Genomic DNA, 23,246 nt, shown 5'->3' with positions numbered 1-23,246 from the left:
CTACTGTAACTCCCCAGCCAGTGCTGAAAGCTTGGATGTGTCCATAAACAACCACTGTTGCTCCTAAAAGATGGTGCTACCAGTATAGTTACCAATGTGTGTATGGGGGTGTCATGTTCATTTGGCACAGCTTCTTTGTAGACCAGTTGTTTTTTTTTCTCTGCAGTCCCCTGAATATTCCCCTGGTAAGTGCAGACCCTGTAGACAGTGTCTTGAAAATCACGAGGCCCAAATTGCAAGCTTGTTCAGTCCCTGCATCACAGCCTTGGGTTTTTGCTTACACACTGCTTTGAGCTCTGCAGCTGCAGTCCTTATCCCTGTTTACCAGTTACCAGTATTGATGTTTTCTTCTTCAAGCTTTCTGCTTTGCTGCTCACAGGAGGGGTGAAGTTGGGGGGATGAAGAAGCCACCCTGGCTTCCTGGACCTGCTGGCACCATTCTGCTGCTGCAGGAGCTGCTGAACCCCACGCCAGTCCTGGTTGCTGGGAAGGACCAGCCTTACAAAACCACTGAAGTGCTTTTTGATGCTGATTTTCAGCTTTTAGACATGTACATCCCTTTTAAAATCTAGCTTTAAGGGTTAGGTACTACCCTTTGGCTTGGTACTACCTTGTTGTGCTTTAAGTTCTGGCTGAAGTTCAGAATCTTCTTTTGTGACTTAACCTCCCAAAATAAGAGAGCATGCTAACAGAAAAAAAAATCTACCCCAAACAAGACATGAAAAGCAATAGAAGAAATGTTGTCTTCTTCTTCCAGCAAATCTGCTTCCTGAATGTATTCAGAGTTATGTCAACTGACTCTAATGACTAGTCTAAGCCTTTACTGCCTTTGTTCCTATTAGTCCAAGAGAGCTGAGATCTCTCAGTGAGAGCAGGCTCAATTCCCTTCCTCCCTGAGCATCAGCAGACATGCTGGCTAAGCTATAGGAAGAGCCTGCTTTGGCCCTCTGCATGGGTGCCTTGGGCTGATAAGAGAGAAGAGGCTTTGCTAGGGAATGCTCTGCTCCCCTGAGAGCACAGAGGGCTGATGGGGGGCAGTGATGCCTTTTCTCCCTGCAAGCCTTGCCTAGAAAAAGCCCTTAGATATGCTGCTTGGGAAGCCTTTCCAGAGCCTTTGTGCTTGCTGCTTGTTGGCAAGAGAATAGCCACAGGGCAAGCCTTGTTGGGGATTAGAAAAATGGTTATGGTTTCAATTTCATCAAATTCTTAAGCATGTGCTTAACCTGCATCAAGCCTCTGATGTGTTGTCTAAGAGCCCAGAGTGGCCACAGAGGCACAACTCAGGTGATGCTCCTGGATGGAGCACGGGGCTCAGGTTGCAGAGGGGATGCCCAGGGTGATGCTGGCAGGGGTCTGTCAATGAACAGGGGAGGTGCCTGCAGCTCTTGTGGGTGAGCAGGGGACAGCATGATGGCGTGAGTTGGCAGGGGGGTGTGGACAGTCAGGGGAGACTGCAGTGCCTGTGGTCAGTGCCTGTGCCTAAGCATGGGACAGAGTGAGGACACTGAGCCCTAGGAGCAGGCTGCTGCCATGCTGGAGGAGTAGTGCAAAGGAGCCTGGGGGGACTGCAAGGAGCTGCTGTGGCTTGGTGGCAATATGCTTGATCACAAAAGTGAGCCCACCTACCTCTCCTGGAAACAAGATACTTTCCAATCTGCTGGTATTGTCCTCCCTGGCACAGTTTTCGCCCTGCTCATGCTGTTCAACAGCATTAGCTTGGTTTAGTCGCGTGGGGCTGGGCAGGAAGGATGGAGAATGCACATTTGCATCTGTAAAGCACATCTGCAGATATTAAAGAGGTCTCTTCTGCCTTGTCCTCACCAAAAACCTCTTCAGAAGTGGCTGCTCCTGGGGCTTCTACAGGAATTAGAAGTGTCACATGGCACTGCACAGCCAGGGAAACACTGGCGGATAGGTGAGATCAGCCTGCACTCTGCCTTTCTTACCTGAGTCTGGCTTCACTGCACTCCCCTTGAAGCCAGCTGGCACTCTGGGGGAGTCAAGCTGCCAGCTTTTGGTCTACTGAAGTAATTGGGGTGAGATTTTTGAGTGGCATGTGAAGGCTAATGAATGGAAATAATTTGGTGTGTGTTACAGCAACGCATCTTCTGATCCCTCTGTAGGAAGCTGTTTTTTCATAACAAATGTTATGACAGGCTGGAGCAGTTCCTCTCCTTTAATCAGAGGAGAGACTGGCATAAGAAGTGCTTTTCTGCTGCTTTAATAAAATGATAGCAGCTTATGAGTAAAGTAGGCTTTTAGGGCTGTGTTTGTGCCTGTACTGCTGAAGCACTGATGTTCCCTGGGCTGAAAACATCCGTGTTGTCACGGGCTTAGGCAGGTGGGCAGGCTGTACTTCACCTCATTTACAGGGCAAAACACTCAGGGCTCCAGGGTTTAGAAACTTCTGTGTTAGGCTGGACCTAGATCAGCACTGGGGACAGGCTGGACCTTTCTGTAGGGCTGATCCCTGACAAGATGATGAGCTAGGACCAGTCATGGCCTCCAGGGCCTGGGTGAGCTCAGATCCCCAAGCGCAGAGATGGGTGTGAGGCTCCCTGTGTGCTGCCTGGGGAAGCCTGGAGCTCACTGGGACTCAACATCACTTTATGGAAACAGCCAGAAGACCTTGCAGGTGAGTGTTGGTCGTGCTCTGAGCACAGTACTCTGTAACCACAGTGCAGTGTTCATGGAGGAAGGTGTCATGCTGTCCTGAGCAGCTTCAGTAGGAGCCTTCTTGGTGATAAAAGGTTCATGAAAGCTCATGAAAAATTCAGCCACTTCAGATTTGGTTGGAAATGGAGCTGAACCACATCCTGCTTCTAGTACTTGAGCCCTTTATTGGATCTTAGCTCAAGTCAAGTGATTGGGAGCAGTAGCCATCTCATAAGCTTCTTATGAGGATGAGCCACTAAAGGAACAAAAGTCTGTGGTGCATTAAAGGAGAAGCATATGTCTGGAGGGAGGCCAGCACAGTCCTGCTTCCCATGGTGCTTGGGCAGGCAAGGCATTTCCTTGGTGGTCTACAGATGTCCAGAAGAGATTTCTACCCTTCTCAGTTTCCTTCTGAAGCAGTGTATGGGCTTTTGTTTTGGGGTTTTGATCCCTTGCTCTTCAATGATCAGTTCTTCTCACTTTCTTTCCCTCTAGGATCATGGACCGAGACACACAGGGTATGCTCAAATCTCCGGTGCCCTTCCTTCTAGGGCACAGCCTCTCCAAGGATGGCATGGACTCTTTCAGCAAACATTTTGAGACCATCATGGAGTCCCATCGAGCCAAGGGCACATCTTACACCAGCCTGGACTCCATTGACATCCTTTCCTCCCCAGCCCGTACCCATGGGACCTTTTTCACTTTTGACCTCCCAACCCTCACCCCAGAAATACAGGGAAAAATCCGAGACAGCGCCAAGGTAATCGAGGAGAGCTTTGCTCCTCTGGCTCACTTAGAGCCAGACTCTGGGACCAGTTCAGCCACAGATGCCCCCTGGACAGAGAGGGAGGAGGAACAGGGGAGACGAAGGAAGGGCACTCGGCACAGCCCTTGCCACTCAGAGGACAGCTTTGGCACTCCCTTGGCCTCCAACACGAGGTGAGTGACCAAAGTTGCTTGCTGTCCAGCTGGGCCATTAAGGCTTGGTAGAATCTGATGCTGTGAGGTCTGGTTTGCAGCCAGAGCCTAACTCATGTTGCTGGGGAAGGATCAGGACTGTGTGTGCTAGATTTTCTAGGCAGTGGCTGATCAGGCCAGTGATCACCATGGTATTGTGGTAGGTGTGTTGATGGGAGCACAACTCCTTTTTCCATCTTTACCAGCTTCGTAGGTACTGGAGGACTGTGAGATTTTCTTCAGCCAATCAAGCAGGGAATGCCAGAACTTCAGTCCTGTGGAGCTAGGCCTGTATGTGCTGCCCTGTGGCTGTCCTCCTTGTGGCCCCACAAGCTTTGCTGCTAACTGTGGCAATAGTTGGGATTGGGATCTGGGTTGGAGACAGCCTTGCAACCTGTGACTTCCCACCTCCCTCAGTGGCAGGAATGGCCAATCAGTGATGCCCTGCATTGCTGGGGAGATGTGGTGGCCCTCACAGCCAGTGGCCTTGGGTCATACAGCCTTGTTGCTTATGCCAAGGCTCTGGTGTACCTCAGCATATAATAGTTGAGACCATGCTTTTATCTTGACCTTGTATGTGGGAAGTATGTCTAAGTGCAGACCTACAAAGACCTCCCCTGGGATGCCTGCACCTACTCCAGAAGGCTTAGTTGAAAGGGATGGAGAAGAGACTGAACCCCCTCCCTGCCCTGCCCACAGTGGGACACCCAGCAGTGACATCTCCAGCACAGGCTCTGTGAGTAGGTTATCACCCGATTTGGGCAGGGGGTGAAAGTGTGCAGGTCCCTTGCTCTCACTGGGCAGAGCTGCAGTTAAAGCAGGTTGTCCCTGTGGCTATGACAGATCTCTGCAGAGCATGTGTGGAGGCAGAGCTCCCCGGGGCTAGGGAGTCCTTCGGACCCAGGGAGGCCAGCCAGGGATGGATGCAGTGCTGGCAGGATGGTGGGGCAGGAGCTCGGGCAGCCCTGGGAGATTACAGGGACATTACTTCAGTGGCAACAGCCAGAGTTCTGCAGCTGCAGGTCCAAATTGCAGGGCTTGGCCAAGCTGCTGGTGCAAGCAGGTGTCCAGAGGGTCACTTGGCTTGCCCAGTCCCTACCGGCACTGTGGGCTGTGGGGCATCAGCCCCGGAGGAATGTAAATGGGCAACTGCATCTCTCCGGGGTTGCAAGACCTCTGAAATCCAGCTGCCCAGCTTCCCTGCAATCCCACTCTTCTGGAGCCAGCCTTGGCCTCGGGCACAGTCGTGCCGGTCCCTGAGGTTTGTCCGCGGAGGGAAGAGACGTGACTCGCCCCCCGAGGGAGGCAGGGTCTGCTGGGAGCTCATCGGGGCTTGCCTGCGGTGGGACAGAGAGAAGGGTAGGCGGGCGAGGCAACATCAAAGGTGAGGCTGCAAACCGAGGTGAAAATGGCCAGACAGCCGGGCGAGGGCAGCACGCCGGGAGCCTCGCTAGAGGGAGAGCTCGGCCCTGGAGCCGCGGCGGTGTGGGAGGAGCGGGGAGCCCGCGGCGCTGGCAGCCGCCCCGGGCGGAGGATGCGCCGGGAGCCTGAGCCGCGTCCCTGCTGGAGCACGGGGCCCGCCAGCCAGCGCCGCTGCCCCTCTTTATAAGGCTCCTTTTGTAACTGCAGCGGTCGGGGAGCCGCTGCCCCTCCCCTCCCGGGGCCAGCGCAGGTAGCACTGGGCAAACTGGTGAGGATGCCGTGAAGGGCTGTACCCAGTCTGGGGCCCCGTGGGGTGGATTCGGGGTGTGATGCCGGAGATTGAGGCTGCGAGCTGAGCAGAGGAAGGTGGACCTTGAGGAAAGGATGAAGATAGGGTAAGGGAGGTATGGGGTGATAGCACAGCAGGGAGACGAGGCTGGAGTGCAGGATGAAGAGGTCTCCCCACAGGCATTGGCACAGCAAGAAATAAAGGACAAGCCTGGGGGGAATTTTCCCCTATGCAAGGTATGTCAAGCCATGAAGAGCTGCAGAAGCCAGGACACAGGACACATCACCCCACCACGGCATAAAAGACAGTGGATCCCAGGGATGGCAGGTCTGCCTGCAGAGGCATGAGCAGCAGCACATACCTGTGGGATGCAGCCCTGTGTGTCAGGTATTAATTCCAGCTCTCAGATCTGACCCAGAGCCCCTAGGCTGGTCTTGGCCCGAGGGTCCAAGACACCCAGGTTTTCCTGTGCTGACTCTATGGCATTTGTGTCTTTGAAGGAGAAGACCACCCTCCATCCAGCAGGTGAGTAACTGGACATTTAAGGCTCTTGGCTCACACCAGAAATTGTTTGGTGGGATTTTAGTGTCAGTCCCTGTCCTCCACAGGAGCAGTTGTGTTCCTCACAGGAAGAGCTGGTGGGATGGGGTGATGGAGGACAAATAGACATCTCCAGAGAATGCTGGTGCTGCAGGGGAGGTACTGGAAGTCTGCAGAGAAAAAAAGACTGAGGAGGGGCACAGCTGCCCAAAGTTCAGTCCTATCTGGATCTGTCAGCAGTAAAACTGATGGGTGCTGCTGTGGCTGGGTGATTGTTGGACTCCAGAGCTGCCAGAAAGCACAACCAGCCGTGCTTGTGGTTGAAGGCTGGTCTAGATGACCTTCAAGTGTCCTCCCAGCCCTAACTTCAATTCTGTGAGGAATGAACTGGCCCAGATTTTTGCTGTCATAAATCAAAGTCATTCCACTGAGACCGATGGAAGGAGCTGCGTTTATTTAGCTCAGCCAAAGATCCGGTCTGGTACATTCTTAGCAGCAACATTAGGCAGGCTTGGTTTGCTTGGCACAGGCAATCTAGCTATGCACATGGCTTCCTCTTCCAGGGGAGTGCTGCTTTGCCCCATGCACCTGTCCCTTGTGGATCTGCACCAGGCTCCTTACCATGGTTTAGGATGAAACCAGCCTCATGTGGGGACCAAGAGGTACTCAAATTGTGTTTAAAGGTCTGGAGTTTCCTGCAGCAGGTGTCTTGCCTGGAGCTGTGCCAGGACAGACCTAGACAGCCCAGGAGCTCAGCTGAGCACACCCCAGCTCCTGGGGAGCAGGTTGTTGCTGCAGGAAGGGTCCCACCATGCAGATGTGTCTCTGCTGGCATCTGGGAGGTGGAGGTCAGCCCCTTGGGCTTTCTTGCTGCTCCACATTCCAGTGAGAAGATTTGCTCCTGGTTGCTGGAAAACCAAGTGGACATGGTGCCAAGTAAGCTTGGTTGATGGTGACAAGGTGGATACGATGTCAGGATTCCTGCAGTGACACACTGCATTGCAGCCAGGGAAAGTGCTGTGGTCTCTGCTTCTGGGCTCCAGGCAGCTGGCTGGAGGAGGAATATTGGGGTGAGATGATGATCCAGCTACAGAAAATGAGTGTTTGGCCCTGAGAAAGAATATTTGGGCCCTGGAAGAAGCAGTGTGCTTGGTATGGTGGTCCTGAGCAGGACCATGATTCTGCAGCAGCTTTCCAGGGCAGGGAGCACAAGTCCTTCTGCTGAGCTGGGCTGGGAGGTGGTCAGTGAAGAGCCTCTGTGTCAGGGTGAGCCCTGAGCCCTGTGCTGGATGACATGTCTTCCTTGCAGACACCCCCAGATGTGCCTCACTGCATCACTCTGGGCTCCAGGAAACGCCCCTGAGGTGGCAGGGGGACCTGTGCTGCCAGTGACATGAGTGGTGCAGCAGGGAGAGGCATGAGCTAGCACTGTGTCTGCTCAGGAGTGAATTATTTCATGCACACTGAGGATACTTGCACAGTATCAAATTTGATCTTTATTCCTTAAGTGTGTATTTAATGTAAAAAATATTATCTCAGTGTTTCTTCAAGCCAAACTAAAATGTCACTTTACTAAACACACTAAAAAAACCTTTACCCAGAGACCCGCAATTAGCTCATTGGTGAGAAAATTAGCATAACCTCAATTACCTCAGACATGGACACGTCTGTTGCTCTGCTCTCCATTTGCTTGAGAACTGGGCTCTTGTTTTTCTGTCTTTAAGCTGCATGTTCTCCAAGCCAGTTGTGGCTTTGAGTGGTGGCAGACAGGTACCACAAAGGGGGCATACTGAGCCTACAGAGGCTGACTGTCCATATTTAACTGCATGAGAGTGGCTTGAGTGCTAGAATTTCACTGCATGGTTGAATAGAGCCTCATCCTGAGAGCAAGGTTATGCTTTGCTGTAAAACACCAAATCAGTGCTGGAACTTGGTGAGGGAGGGAGCAGCAAATTTCACTGGTAGAGCTACTTTGAGACTCAAGGTTTGAGATCCCTACATGCCCATTGCAAGAAGCAAGGCAGGAATTATAATCACAGGTTGGGACCCTGCAGGGAGATACAGGTATTGAAGGACAAGAGAAATTTTGTAAGTTGCCCCACACCTGGATGATCAGCACTAGGTAGGAAAGATGAGGACAATAGAATAGGAAGAGAGGTCATGGGGGGAGATTTGGAGCTCTAGGTTTTTCCCTGGATGCTCCAGGAACTGGCCCTGTGAGGGAGGACAACCTCTCCTCTATCCTAGGCAGAATAGATGAGACCCAGAAGGATATCAGGAGTGTTGGGGATGGTGCAAAGATTTAAAATATATTGAGAGGGTGACTGAGCAGCAACTTGCTCTGGAGATGCAGTTGGACCATGGAGAGTGTTAGAGGGTGGCTTTGCATTTTGTAGCTTTGCATTTTGTACCTGGAAGAGCACCCTTGGAACTTCTGGGCAGCAAAGGGGACAGTGTCTGTGCCCTTGTGATAACAGATAAAGATTTTAGCAAAAAAATGCAGTCACCACAACGCATGGCTGGCAGGTGCCAGCTGCTGGGATGGATTAATGTCCTCTGCCTCTGGGAATCAAAGAGCATGTGACCTCTGTCCTTGGTTGAAGCAGTGACTGCTGCCACACAAGGAGCTGAAGTGGGGCCCAGGTGTGTGCCCAGCAGCACCCAGCCTGTTCTGCTGTCAGGCACCCCTCAGAGCAGCTTTGACCATGCCAAACACTGAGGGCACAGTCAGGCACCAGGGCACATGCCAGCAGCACCTTTGGATGTGGCTGTTTTGGGAGGAGAAGAGCTTTCAGGCAGGTAGGAGATTTGCCCACAGGATGGGGTGTACTCATGATGCAGACAGCGATGCTGGAAGCTGCCTGCCCAGCTCCCAGAGCTGGTGGATTCAGACCTGGTGAGCTCAGGGTGACCTTGTGACTACTCTTGTGGCTGCTGCCACCAGTGTGCACTGGAGTAGTCTCCCTGGGGACGACTGGAGCCAAGTGGGCACAAATCTGCCTTGAGCACCAATCCAGGTCTCACCACAATCACCCCCTGGCACCACTGAGTTCAGCAGTGGTACGAGCAAAGAACATCTCTCCAAGGACTTGCACCAGGAAGTGTCTGACCCACGGGTTTGAGTGCCGAGCAGCTTCTCCTGCTGCATGCTGGCTGGGGATGGCAGGAAGGTGGAGAGGATGGCCCCTGAGAGCCCCCCGAGGCGTGAGGCAGCCTGCCAGTGTTGTGCAGGGCTCCCCTGGGACAGGCAGCGCTGAGCAGGAGGAGGCTGGTCCTTCTTGAAAAAAGCAGAGCCTCAAGGAGATTGGCCTGGGTAATAGGCTCAGGAGAGCAGGCCTCTTAAAACTCAATTAGAGACTTTTAAAAATAAATCAGACTGGAACATTGTAAGGGCTGCCAGAAAATTTGGGCGAGGTCAGAGTTGCTTAACATTTGTTGTTGATTAGATTCAACCAGCTTTTGGTCAGGATAACTTCTGCGCAGCTGAGTCAGATTGCTTTGGGGGCCAAGCCAAGAGTGTCTCCTAACATGGCCATTTAAGGCGTGGTGGGCTGAGAGCTGATGGGCAGCCTGGGGAAGCCTGCACTCCACTGTGAGCTGGGAGGGTTTTCCTTTGTTCTCTGCCTCATCTCTGCCATCTGGGTAATGCTTTGAAATCAGTGGGTGGGCAAAGGTGAAGGAAGGAATTGGAGTTGTCTTGTCTTGGATAGAAACTGCACTTGAGAGCAGCACGAGGAGTTTGTCCAGATTAAAAAACTGAGTACAGAGCTGTAGGGACAGCATGTGATGTTGCACATGTTTCTGCTCCAAGTCTCTGCTACGGCTGAGCTTGGCAGAGCCTAAACCCACACATACAGTTTCACAAGTTCAAAGTGGGGGACTTTGGAGTAGTTGTCCTTTCCTTCCACATCCAGTATGAATGTTGGTTTGAGTGCCTTGGTCCAGTCAGTCACTGGTGCTGTCCCATCACCCCACCCCTCCTCCCAAACCTGCATTCCTACACCTTCCCTAGCTCCCTTAGCTGACCTCAGAGTGTCTCTGACCAGTGCAGTCATCCTGGCTCCCAGCAGTGAGCAGCTAGTCTCCAAAGCAGGGTGAGGAGCATGCATTTCCTGGGAAGCTGAACAAGGGGGGATCTGTAGGCAGGCTGACGTGGAGTGTCCCTTCCCATTGCAGCGAGCGCCCCCAGAGCCAGCTGGTTTCAGACTCGGAGTTGGAGATGGACAGCGTGGAGCAGCTGGCCCTGGGCAGCACGGACACCCTTTCCAATGGACACAAGGCTGACCTGGAGGCTGCCAAACGCCTGGCCAAGAGGCTCTACAACCTGGATGGCTTTAAAAAAGCAGATGTGGCTCGCCACCTGGGGAAGAAGTACGTGTGGGTGTTTGGAAGGAATGTTCCATTCTACAAGGAGCTCACTTGCACTCGCAGTGCACCTGCAGCTGCTGCCCTTGTGGGGCACCAGGCTGGCAAGGAACTGCTGGCAAGACCACAAAACCCACTCCTCATGACTGGTACATTTGCACCAGGTGTTCCCTCTAAAGGTCTTAAAACCTAGGAGACATCCAGATTTTCGTACCTTCCTACCATGACTGAATCTTGGATGCTTCAGTAAGGTGTTGGGGCATGGGGATGGCATAGGGATGGCTCGCTGACCTCTCAGGGGCCCTTTCCTCTATAGCTTCTCCATTTTCTCTTACATGCCCAGTATTCCCAGTGAATTTGTGGGTGCCTTCTCTGAGTTCCATGGGAGAATGGGGTATCTCTGTCCCTGGCACACTTCGTGCAACCCTGGGGAACTCCCAGCCTCCTGGAACCCACACAACCCCTGTGTGCCTTTAGCAGTCCCCACAGCTTGGTCAATTCCATTCTCACCCTCCACCTTTTCTATTTCAGCAACGAGTTCAGCAGGATGGTGGCAGGGGAATATCTGAAGTTCTTCGTGTTCACAGGGATGAGTCTGGATCAGGCTCTCAGGTCAGAGCTGAGTGTGTGTACATGTGTGCGTGTGGTGGCCACTAGTGTGGGGTCCCAAAAGACTGTGCCCTCTGCAACTCTGCAAACACACAGAGATCTGCACAGGAGCAAGCAGACCCCTTGACTGCCACCTGGAGATCCTCTTACCTCTTAAATATGAGAGGATGATTTCCAAAATGGTCTCTCAGCCATGCAACCAAGAAAAAAGCACTCCTGGTCTTAACTCAATGGTCAGTGCAGTTAAATGACAGTCTGGGTCACTAGAATTGACTTTCCACGTCTTGAACTCAAATCCTTCTGTTGTTACACCTACCTCCTTTCCCAGTATAGCTCCTGGTTGTAGGTCTCTGTGATGTGCCAGCAGGATATGGTGCTTGGAGGAGAGTCCCACAGTGGGTTTGGAGGGAGGGAAGGTTGTACGAAACAGGGCCTCATCCAGCATATGGGAAGGTCTCAAAACCAGAAAGCACAGCTCCATTCCTGCACAGGGTGAGTTGAAGAAACTGCAGTGGGCTTCATGTGTGACCAACCCTGCTCCTGCTTTTTCAGGTCCTTTCTGAAAGAGCTTGCCTTGATGGGAGAGACACAAGAGCGAGAGCGAGTGCTGGCTCATTTTTCCCAGCGCTACTACGAGTGTAATCCCAATGCCATCTCTTCAGAAGGTAAGAATCTGCATGTCTGTGGGGACTGTGTGTCTGTGTGTGCATGTGTGTGAGTTTCAGAGGAGCTTATGTGTTTGTCAGCTCAGTGAATGTGCTCAAACCGAAACTAGAGAGCAAGCAGAGAGCCTATACTGATGCCTTAGAGGACAGTCCCAGTATATCATTTCCCTCAAATGACAGATGCTTCAGATTTATTTTTTTTAAGCCTGGTCTGGTTGGATGATGCATAATTAGGGCTCAACCCATTCTTAATTTTGACCTTGAGTGGATTAGCACAAGAGACACACTTAGCACACTCCTCACCAAATAGACCCCAGTTCTCAGACCCTCAGCTCAGGGAATATCTAAGTGAGGAACCTAGCCTAGCATTTCAGGAGCACAGACACCTGCGTTGTACTCTTCCATGTCTTCGCACCACTTCTATGTGGGTTCACACAGAATGGGCCTGCTCTGGGCTGGCTCTGGCACTGGTGAGGTTTGGGCTGCCTGGCTGGCACAGGCTGTGTGGGTACTACCTTGCCATGCTAGGAGCTCTGCAGGATTAGCTACAGCATCGCTGCCTGGCTACAGGGGCAGCAGGCTTGGAAGGGAATTTGTATGCTCAGGTTTGGAACCAGCAGCCTCTTACCTATTTACCTGCAGGCTGTCAGCACTGCAGTGACTGCTGTGTCCCCTTGTGTCCAGGGTGGGAGGGGGGGGCTCAACACCGTCTTGGAGGCTCAGAGACCCCATAGCTTTCCTAAGATGCTGAGGCACTGGAGCACCAGCTGCAGGGCTGGGGGCTCTAATTCCTGTCCTATGCTTGTGCTGCAGACGGAGCCCACACCCTCACGTGCGCCCTAATGCTGCTAAACACAGATCTGCATGGACATGTAAGTCACCACTGCCACTGTTCCAGTCTGTCCCCTGTCTGTCCTCTCCACTCTGAAACTGTAGGTGCTCAGGGAAGGGTGAGAACAGTGCCACACGAGCAGGAGGCATGGGACCTGGGCCCATAAGAGCTTGTCACCCCTAATGTGTTTGGTGAGGAGAGGTGAGAAAGGCTAAATTAGAGGAGGGGCTAATGAAGGGGAGAGCGGGGCTTTGAAGGAGACTGGCTGAGCTGAAAGGTGGTGGTAGAGGTGGAACAAGGACAGAAAAGAAAACTGAACAGGAAAAGAAGGTGGGAACAAGACTCCAAACCCAGCTGCCTTTGGGAGCAGGGAGCACACAATTTTGGAAAAGGAGGCTATTTAAAACTCCTGGAGTCTCTGCAAAGCCAGCAGCTTCCCCATACCTGCAAGCAGCCTTGCAGAGACCAGGCTGGTCCCTCACCCCTCTGCAGAGATTGGTGTGTTTGTTCCTGGGCTGTGGGACCTGCTTCAGCCAGCAGTGACCTCTGTCCCAAAGGAAATCCTGATGTTTCTCTCCCCCTGACTCCCTCAGAACATTGGGAAGAGAATGTCCTGCTCCGAATTCATTGGCAACTTGGAGGGACTCAATGGAGGCACTGATTTCCCCAAGGAGCTGCTCAAGGTAAATTTGGTTGTTCTCCATGGCTGGCCAAGCAGCAGGAGCAGAAGTGAGAGCTTTGGGCTGGATCACATGGGGGGCTACCTGAGATGCTATGAATGCAAGATGCATTTACATGCAAGAACAGTGATGATCCCTGAGCTTGCAGTTGTGCTTCAGCCTTGCTTAGGGGAACATGGGCTGCTCCATTCCCCCTGCAGGACAGTGGAGCTTTGCCTGGGGTTCTGATTCCCTCATTGCTCTTGCTGTGCCTGTATTGCAGGCAAGGGAGCACACATAGGGCAGCTTACTAGGACTGGTTTGCCCAGCTGCAGCCAGAGGCTTCCTGCCATCAGTCCTGTAGTACTCAGCCCTTTCTGACTCCCTGAAGCACTGGAGCCCAAAACCTTGGCCAGGCCCTGGGACTGGAGCCACCTCTGGGGCAGAGGTGACATGGGCAAGGCATCGCAATGGGGAGAGTGGGCTGGAGGTTAAAAGCTCGGAGCTGGGAACTCACCACACTGGTGGGACTGGGGGACTCCTGCCTTCTCCCTGCCTGACCCAGCTCCTAGAGGGGCTGGTCAGGGACAGCAGTGTTCAGCAAGCACCTCTGGCCTTGCACTGCTGTGCTTCTGTGGCGCTGCCTGCACGCAGGAGGATTTTCTGAGCTGCTGTCTCCCTGTCTCAGACCCTGGGAATAGGCTTAGCTCCCATGGGCTCTGCCGGGCAGAAACTGCTGTTGGTGAAGCGCTGCAGTTGGCAAATAGTCATGATGTGGAAGATGGGTTCCCGCAGGGTGCTGGAGCCACAACGGGGGGGAGGTGGTTGATGAAAAAAGGCAACAGAGGATGAAAAGCTGAGCTCCCTTTTCAGCCTTTGTGGGTCTATTCCTGGTTGTGTCGCTCACCCCATCATTAAGGGGTTACCAGCAGTTCTCAATAGGGCTGTCCTCCCTCTCAGCCCACACTTTGCCAGTAAAAGGAGTTACTCAGGAAAAATTCTCCTCTAATTTTAAACCCAGCTCCAGAAAAGGCTTTAAGCACACAAAATGGATGGAAATCTATGAAATGTGAACTCTGGCCCTTCAGTGCTGCTACACCTTGGAGTATCTAAGCTCCAAAGACTTCTTGGTGTGCCCCCTTTGCATCCCTCACTGCCCCATGGTTGGGTGCCCTCACTTGAGGCATTGCCGTATTAAACTCAGTCCCTCAGAACACCAGCAGTTCAAACACATGAGATGAAGTTACCACATCAGCTCCCAGACAGAGGGAAATAGGCCAGCAAGGTAGTGCCATGAAGCTACAGGCTTTCCCTCACAGGCAGGGGCCAAGACCTTGGCTGGGTGTAAGGAGGTGGAGGAAGGCTGCAGTGCTGCAGCACAGCCTTGCACAGCTCAGCCCAGCAGCTGGGAGGCTGCTCTGCTAAAAATGGCCTGTTCCCTCTGCAGCTGCGGTGCTTCCCACCGCCGTGTTCCAGCCGCCTCTGTACAGGAGCCATGCTGGGGAGGGGGAGTGGAGACACTGTGAGGAACTCAGGCAGGGCAGGCTGCAGCTCTTCTGAAGCACCTGAAGCACCGTTCTGCTTTGGAAACCCCCTGCCCGTGCAAGGGGGAGTAGGTTTCTGGGGCCGGTGAGATGGAGAAAGTGCTGTTGGCTTGTGCTGGGAGAAGAACTGGCAAGGGGATCTTGGGCAGCCTCAGCCAGCTCATCCAGAGAAGACACTCTTTCCCTTCTGCCCACTGCTTTTGGCTGCTTGATGCTTTGTGGTCCCTGCACAGGCTCAGGGGCAGACAAACGGGGAAAGGCTCTCCTGCTGCTGTGTCAGCCTGCATTGGCCCTGTTACCCCGAGCAGGATGCTGCCTCCTTGGCAGACCTGGCGGGCTGTGCCTGGGGACTGAGGCTCCTGTGCAAGCGTGCCACACAGCTGGCTGGCTAATTTTAGCATTCCAGAAGCACATGCGTTTCCTAAGGGTAAGGGGAGGGGAAGGCAGGCTTCACAGGAGCTTCCCAAAGCTGTAGGGCAGGTCTTGGGCAGCTCCAGCACCGCAGAAGAAAGGTCCTGGGGCTCTTCTGAGCCTGCCTGGGTAGATAGCACAGGCTACTACCCCATGGACTTCAGAGCTGGAGGGCTGGAGGTGGCTCTCACCCAAAGCACTCACTGCCAGGGAACTGGGGCAGCAGGGCAGGACCTAGGTGGCTGCAGGGGCACAAGGCCACCATCCCCTGTGCCTCTGAGGACAGCATCAGGAATAGACCCACAGGGAACCAGAGCACTCCCCTCACTCTTGCTGCAGGGAGTCCCAAGATAAACGCAGCATGATGCCTGAGAGCATGTGGCAGCTTGAGTCAGACAAGAACTTTATCTGCTACTAGATAATACGTGTAAACAGTCCCATTTTTATGCAGAAGCAATGAAAACACTTGAAGAGCTTTCACAGCTGAGCATCACATCCCCCTCACTGCCAGTGCCTCACTATGCCCTGCACAGTGCTGCTGCTGGAACTAAGGCAGTGCTGCCTTACCACCAGTGCTGCTGGAAACCCTTTGTCTCTGAAAGCTCCCCTGGAGAACTATACTCTGCAGGCAGGGCTGCCCAGCTCTCCAGCTGAGATGTCCCCCTGATCAGGCATGGAGCCATGCCAGGGATATAAGAACCCATGTAATGCTGTGCCCAAAGATGCCCACACCTGCAGGCTTGGGCCTGAACTCCTGTGACCATATGACAGCAGCTGCCCATGCAACAAGGAAGGAGGTGGAAGCAGGACATCCTGGAGCTGGTGATATTTTGTTTAGCTCTTGAGATGTTGCTTTTCTCTTGACAGTGTGATTCCAGCCCAGGCCCCCTGGGATTTCACTCACCATTGATGATTGTCTGTTACATTTCAGATGTGGATTTGACCTTTATGTGATTGATCACTTTGTGGAGCCTTAGCTCGTCCCCATCTTCTTTACTGGTTTAATCTTGTGCTTCACTGGTTGGCAGAGACAACAGTAGGGCCAAATTGGGCCCCATTTCTCACCAGCACTGCTTAGCAATTGCAGGAGTGAGCCAAATCTGTGCTGCCTGCCAGCCTAGGAGCCCAGAGCACGTCACAGATGTTAATGAATTAAGCCTGACAATGCAGTCGGGTCCTCGGGGGAGGAAGGTAGGATGGGCCCCCACCTTCCAGCTTGGAGGCACAACAGCAGGGCTCAGACGCTCAGAGTGCTGGGTAAGTGATTAGCAATGTGGGAAGAAAGCCCTAGCTCCCACCTCTGAGCTATAATCACAGGAACGCTTGCTCAGTCTAATCCCCTGGGCTATTTTTTTTTTTGCCTGTTTCCCCTGGGAACAATGGGCTGCCCTGCCTCTGTCTCCCATGGCTCCCCCGGGCTTCAGGGGCAGCCCAGTACATCTGATGAGCCAGACATACATGCCCCTTCCCTCACAAGTTGTGTCAAATGATCACTATGCCAAACAGTTAGGGCAGAGTGGAAAATTTCCCCTCTCCACTGGCTGCATCTCCTGCTCAGTCAAGCCTAACTAAATTACGTATCGATCCTTGTGCTTTCTGCAAGGATGCCCAGCTCTTTGCTTCTTCACAGAAGCAACTGCCTGAAGCATCTTTGTCCTGCCCATAACCAGCTGGGTGACTGTAGATACTGCTGTTTCCTGCTGACCTGGGAGGGACAGGCAAGAGGCTTAAGTGTGGGGTGGGCACTGTAGCTGGAAAGTGAGGACATCTCCGCTGGGCCCATCTCCTAAAGGTTTTGTAGGTCCCTGGTGTGGGCTAAGCTGCAGCAGCAGCTCTGAAGCCTGCCCAGCGGGAACCGGGTGGAGGTGCCACCTGGCCCCTGGAACCCCGGAGTCACCACGGCGGCCCCTGCAGGAAGGCACGGCCACCTGCTCCTACTCTCCGCGGAAAGGAGGCAGGGACGGCGAGGGGGTGCACGGGAGGCAGCTCGGGCAACTCGTGCGGCATCACCATGAGGGATGCAGTCCCCCGGGCGGGATGCCCGCCGCCGGGCCGCCATTGGCTGCGGCGGGCGGGGCGGGGCGGCCCCGCCTCTGCCGGGAGCCGCCGCCGAGCCCGGCCCGGCCCGGCCCCGCTTCAACAGGCGGCGGCGGCGGCAGAGCGGCCGCGGGCGGGCAGGGCACGACAAGCAGGGCAGGGCAGGGCGGCCGGGCTCCGCGCCGGGCACCCCGCCGCCCCCCCGCCGCCGCCGGCAGGATGATCGGCGTCAACAGCATCAACAGCAGCGCGGGGCGCATGCGGTCCCGCTCCATGTGCTCGGTGCGCTACGGGCGCAACTACCGCGGCGTGGAGACCTTCTGCTACGGCTGGCCCCAGCGCTCCCGCACCCTCAAGCCGGTGCTCTACACCGACCTGGTGGTCAGCCGCATCCAGAGCCGCCGTAAGAAGAAGCCGGTAAGCGGCGGGTCGGGGGAGCGGGGAGCGCCGCGGGGGGATGCTCAGCGCCCTGCGCCCCGGGGGCGACATAGGCGGGTGAACGTGCCCGGACAGCCGCCGTCCCGCCCGCTGCAAGAGCATCAGCTCTGGTACGGATGTAGAGAGCAGCAGCCCCATCTCCGTCTCCTGCCTGCTTTCTGCAGAGCCGGGTCTCCACCATGCCCCCTCCGCCCGAGGGTCCCCGTACCCAAGCCTGGATTTCTCCCCCCTGCCATCCCACCCCGATCACGGGAGTGGCGGGAGCGCGGCAAGACCTGGGTGACATTGCGCCGCTTACAGTGGTCTGGCAGCAGTGCCTGCTCGAAAACATCGCTGCGAGAGGAATCCAGGACAGAGCGGTACCGCTGGGACCTGCCCTACGGCTTAGCATAAGTGACAGGCTCTGCGGGCTCCGTGCCAAGGGCTGCTCTGCGCCGTGCCCTGGCCAGCCCAGCCGGGGCAGACTGGCACCCACCTGAGCGTCAGGGAGAGCCGCAAGGCAAGGCGGAGGGGTGACGCCGCAGCCCCGGCTCCCAGCCGAGCAGAGTTTGAGAGGAAGGAGTGGCTGGACAAAAATGGGCTTTTTACTGCCAGGAGCTTGCTCGCTGGGAGCCGTCATCCGTTTGGAGGTGTTAGGCTGGTGCGCATCGGTCCTCGGTGGGAAGAAGCGAACAGGCTGTCTCTGGGCGGGTCGTGCCTCGGTCGGGTGTCTGCCTCGGGTGTAGTAGCTGGAGAAGAACGTTCAGCAGCCCCCTCCTCGCATGCAGGCTGGGGCAGAGCAGTCAGGGTTACCCCAGAGCTACTTGGGCTGTCCCGGTGGCCAAAAGCAGCCCGGCGGGGCCATCGGGGCCGTGCCAAGCCGCGGTGCTGTCATAGCGCAGTACGGTCTGGGGGCAGCATTAAGTTGTGACGCACTCGGATGGAAACATGCAGTTGGGAGACGCTCGGTCGCTGCTTCCCGCGCTGTGGGGCTGCTCTGGAAAGGGTCTGCTGTCCTGAGGGTAATAGCTGCCTGGGCAAGGAGTGGCTTAAATATTTTGAAAGAGGCTGATGCAGCTTACAATGTTACTGAGTCAAAAGTGCAGGGCCGGGATGGGTAGCTGTCACCTGCTGCCACCCATGACTGCAGCAGGGTGGAAGGTGATGCACAGGACGTTGTCCCCGTGACAGCCCCTTCTACGGGAAAAAAAAGTCTGTCCCCAAGTCAGTCTGCTCTGTGTGCACACAGGAACCCCTCTGCAGCAGAGGGGGGGGAGGGAGGAACGTGATGGTGTATGCAATAGGGCTGGTATGTGCCAGGTGATGAGTTGTTTTGAGCATGGGTTGTGCATGCTGTGGAGGTGTGGGGTGGGGTGGGGGGGACCTGCCAAGATGAATTAGAGACCCAGCATAGGTACAGTTCTGTCGGACACACAGCTCTGATCTGATCCTACTGTTTGGATCAGTGCAGCTGGGACATCTGCGTGCCTGGGGGACATCACAGAGCTTTGTGGCTGGGTGTAGCAAAGATATTTTGCTAAGATAAAGTTGGGGACAGCCAGCAATTGAGCTTTCATATTTAAATGCTGTCAGTCAGAGAGAGAGGTAGAATGACTGCAGGGAGGGCGCTTGGTGGCTGTGAAGTCTGTCTTGAATGTCCTGAATCCCTGGCTGGTCACAGGGCTGACAAAGAGGAAGGGGAGTCTTGATACGCACCTTGCTGCATGAAGAGCTGAGCACTGTGTTTAGCAGAGGAACTAGCAGACTGGAAAGGGGATGTATCCATAAGAGTTATGATGCAAAAAGAAGCACTCCAAAAAGGGTTAAAACCCTCATCTGGATGCTGAAATTCCTGCCTCAATCTTCATCTGTTACTTGAGTGCTGGTCTAAGCCCTCAGTGCAGCCCCATGCCAAAACTGTGTTCAGGCCAGCTTGTTGCTCAGCTCCACAGACCATTGCTGGATCTTGCCTCTGGTCTGGTCTGATCTGAGCTGAGGAGCTGAAGGTGGGTGTCTTCTCCCTATCCTGCTTACATAGGCTGTCCCCAGCATGGCTGGGCTAGAACATCAGAGCTGCCTGCCTCTTGCCAGTGCAGCCCCTCAGCTGTCCTTGAGACATTCGGTAGAGCAGGACACACAGACAGCCTCTCAGCCTCCTTTTGGGAGGGAAAGCACCAAAGAAAAATGTTGATTCAGTTAGAAATCCCACTGGGACAGTACATTCCTGGTCCAGGGCAGAGCTGGCTGATTGGCCTGGCATGCTGCAACAGTGAGCTCATAACCCAGCGATGGCAAAAAACCCCAACCACACTTGGAGTCGTCATCCATAGTGGCATGTGGCCAGTGCCCAGCTTTCTCTTGGGGAGTACTTGCAAGCTCAGAGATGCCAAAGAGTTGCTGTACTTTCAGCCCAAGGGAAATGAACCCATGGAGCAAAGAGAGTCTGGAGAGAGGGACCTGCTGAGCGATGAATCTGGTGTCTGTGGTCTCTGCTGACGTGGTTGTGAGTTGGGCTTCAGGAAGCATTCACCTACGCTTCCCCAGCAGAAACAATCTATGCACCAGAGTTTTGTGGGCTGACAGGCAGTGGCTCTGCTGCAGGACCAGAGCAGCAGGGTGGGCTTTGTGGCTGGAATGCATCTCCTCAGCTAGGACTTGGGCTGAGTCCACCAGCTTTGTACCTGAGATTAGTTTTGCTTGGGGCTGGTGTTTAGCGAAGCAGAATTTTGGCAGGTTTTAAGTGTAGATGTAAAGCTTCATGATGTCTTCTCAATTGCACAGTTTTCCTGTCTGCCTCTCACTGTCCCCTCGCACAGAAGTGTTGAGCAGCCCCTGCTTCCCGTCTCTGAGGTGGTACTTGGCAGCTCCTGCTGGTAATGGGCTTGGGGGGATGCTCTCGGGGCTTGTAGCAGGGCAGCTGGAGCCTTTTGAAGCCATAAGGCAGTTCAGCCTTTGAAGTATTCAGCCAGAGTCCCAGGGCCCAGGTTTTTGTAACACAGTATTCTGTCAGGCTGTTATCCAGCACTGTGCCATCCCAAATTACTCCTCGAGCATCTTCTATTGGCTCATTCATTCATTCATCATCAGCAATCTTTCTGCAAGCCCTGCACGGGGCTGGGGTCTTCTCCAGCCCTCCAAAATCCCTGCTCAGCTGGCTCACATCTCCCTTCCTTGGGGCAGGGAGCTGACACTTCTATGTATCACCAATGAGCCAGATGGAAGCCAAGCCACGTGTGCCATTCTGCCTGCTCTTTCTGAGGTGCTTTTCTGCTGTTTCCAGTACCCACTACTCTGTGCCATTTCTTTAATCTCCTTTTTGTGCCTGTTGGTTCTCAGTATTTTTCAGCTGCATCCCTGGCAGTAAGATCCCTTCTGTTTCCCATGGTGACTCCTTATTATCTACATTGCTCTGAGATCCTGCTTATCCCCCTGCTCTGCTCCCAGATTATGTTCTGCAGGGCTTTGGATTGCTTTTTTCCTCCCAGATTCATCTCTAAGTCTCTTTGCTCCTCTGGCTGCCTTGCTGCCAGCCCACTGGTTGGTACGTCCTGCTCACAAGTTAGCATCCTGCCCCTCTGGCACTGGGACTGCATGAATGGGTCTGGAACCAAATCTCTCAGGCTCTGGGGCCATTACCTCTTTATAGGTCTCCTGTCTTCCCAGGAGAGAACTGAACCCTACTTTCTGCCTGCTAGATTGAGACAATGCTTTCCTCCTCTGAGAAACAAGCTGGTGCCATGCCAGCATTTCCCAACGGGAAAGTGTGGAAGGAGCTGGGTTCCTGCTCCATCCTGGCTGCTGCGCCTCCGGGAAGTGATGGATGTCCCTACCCCGGACACCGCTGGGGCCTGTCTGCTGGCCAGCATTCCCGGGCCCCTGCACGCCTCCAGCTGCACTTTCTCAGCCACCAGCAAGATTTCTCAGCAGCGGTCTCTGGCCCAGTGATGGATGTTGACAGCTGCATGAACAGCCTGTGCGAGACTCGATTATTTTCCTTCAAGGATGATGCCTTCCAGATCTTGCTTTGAAGGCCTCTGTGAGCTCTGTATTGAAACCCTCTCTGGAGCCTCCCTGACTGCAGAGCTGTGCTGAGCACTGCTGGCTTGCACCCAGCTCAAACTGGACAAACACTTGGGAGTGGGGCCCTGGAGTGTCCTGCTGCAGGCAGGCTTAGCTTGTTCCTGTGCAGCAATACAGGCAGCTGACCCTGCCTTGCTCAGATGGCTGTTGTTTGGGTCTCCGAGGAGGGAGAAGTGTTTGGAAGTGCTGGGGAGGGAGTAGAGGCAGGCCACAGCCACTCCAAGCTCCTGCCTTGACCAGCCAAGGGGACAAGATCCTCTGAGGGCCTTGTGAAGGACAGCATGCTAAGGTCTCTGCCAGTGCAGGGCCATCAGTGCTGAAGTCTCTCACAAAGTGTGCTCCTGTAGGAGCAGGACATTGCCAGGGAGTGCTGGGTGCTTCCATGAGCTGGTCTCTGCTTGCCCAGGGTGGGTGCCTGACTGCAGTGTAGTTGTTGGCTGTGGTCTCTTGTGGCATGCAGCTTCTGGAGGCCCTGGAACAGCCTGAGGTTCCACTGAGCAGGGAGAAGGCATGCACTAATGAAGTCTGTCCCAAAAGCTTGCTCTACTTGGGCTCAGGCCTCCTAAAGGATGTCATTTTTACCAGTCTGGAACACCTTGGAATAGGAAGAAACAGCTCTCTCAAGCACTTGGGAATGTTAGGTATGTCTCACTATTATGCTGCTAACACTGTGGCACTGTCACAGGCAGGTAGAGACAAAGGGTAGGATAGGCCAAAATGCCAGGGCTATCCCCAGCATTTCTTTGGGGTGTGGGGGTTTGCAGATCCCTTGGTGCTTAGGATGAGGTGTCTGTAAACCTTAAATGGAGATCATTTAAGGTCTGGCTAGCCTAGCTGGGACAGATCTGCACTGGAACAAACTGACATGGGGTTACCTTAACCTCCAGAGTCCCTGAGCTATCTGGTGTGCCTCCTCTGTTCCCTGGAGCAGCCCCCCAGCCTGGCACCGCTGCCCTGCTGACCCCCACTCTTGTCTCTGCAGGCGCTGTACGGCTCCATCAAGAACGAGAAGCTGCAGTGGGCCATGTAAGTACCTCTGCAGGGGATGCTGCTGCGTGCCACGGGTGGGCAGGAGTCCACCTAGCCCCAGAGGCTGCACACACCACGATGCTGCAAGGCAGCTGCTCCTGTGAGGATGAAGGAAGAAGAGGGAGCTTAGGATGGGCTGGTACCCCTGGCTGCCCTCAGCACTGCCATGGGGCCCCTTCTCCAGTGTGCTGGGAGAAAACCACCTGAGGTTGGCTTCTTGCAGCTTCGGCCTGGGCTTGTGCCTCGGTGGCTGTGCCAGAGTGGGAACAGACAGGCTCTGGAGGTGCTGTGGCTGTGCCGGGGCCCCACAGGGTGCCTGCACCCTCGCCCACAGCTGCCATCTCCAGCAGCAGGAGCGGCAGCGCCTGCGCTGCAGGGATTAATCAGCCCGGTGCTACCCAGCGCTGAGCGATGCACTCGACCGCTGCCATGGCGACGCCGGCAGATGCTGAGGGGTTTAATTAGCAGCGAGCGGCTGAGGGAGTGGGGAGGCAGCAGCTCCGGGCTCCCACATCTTCCTGCGGACGGGGGAGTGGCACCGGTGCGGCCCGCCCATAGTGAGGGCCTGTGACCCGGGGGGAGCGGGCTGCCTACACCCTGCCCACACCTGATCCTGCCCTTGGATGGCACTGCCCAAGGCCTTCCTGCCAGTCTCCCTGCACCCCTTTGCCTCTGGCTCTGGGCCTTCTAGTCTGGCTGCCTCCCTTAAAATGTGGGAACAGAGCCTGGGTGTCT

At 54.7% G+C, this 23,246-nt stretch overlaps 1 protein-coding gene across 5 annotated transcripts in view; it reads left to right on the top strand.

The window, feature by feature from the left end:
* PSD (pleckstrin and Sec7 domain containing) overlaps positions 1-23,246 on the top strand; it is a 41,668-nt gene that overhangs the window by 14,144 nt on the left and 4,278 nt on the right. For 2 of the 5 annotated variants that reach the window (XM_014275554.3, XM_005481287.4), the window contains 7 exons: positions 3,151-3,594; positions 10,040-10,234; positions 10,760-10,840; positions 11,390-11,502; positions 12,316-12,374; positions 12,928-13,017; positions 22,465-22,508. In XM_014275554.3, the coding sequence (XP_014131029.2) occupies positions 3,151-3,594; positions 10,040-10,234; positions 10,760-10,840; positions 11,390-11,502; positions 12,316-12,374; positions 12,928-13,017; positions 22,465-22,508 (1,026 nt within the window). Of the gene's footprint in view, positions 1-3,150; positions 3,595-4,433; positions 4,997-5,127; positions 5,303-5,341; positions 5,711-5,823; positions 5,849-10,039; positions 10,235-10,759; positions 10,841-11,389; positions 11,503-12,315; positions 12,375-12,927; positions 13,018-22,464; positions 22,509-23,246 lie in introns of those variants that run through there. The other 3 variants (XM_074544875.1, XM_074544874.1, XM_074544876.1) reach the window with 3 other exon arrangements.

The sequence above is a fragment of the Zonotrichia albicollis genome, chromosome 7 (assembly GCF_047830755.1).
Source record: "Zonotrichia albicollis isolate bZonAlb1 chromosome 7, bZonAlb1.hap1, whole genome shotgun sequence".
Taxonomy (NCBI): Eukaryota; Metazoa; Chordata; class Aves; order Passeriformes; family Passerellidae; genus Zonotrichia; species Zonotrichia albicollis.
Note: the sequence above shows the minus strand (reverse complement) of the source record. Positions and strands in the feature narration are given on the sequence as shown.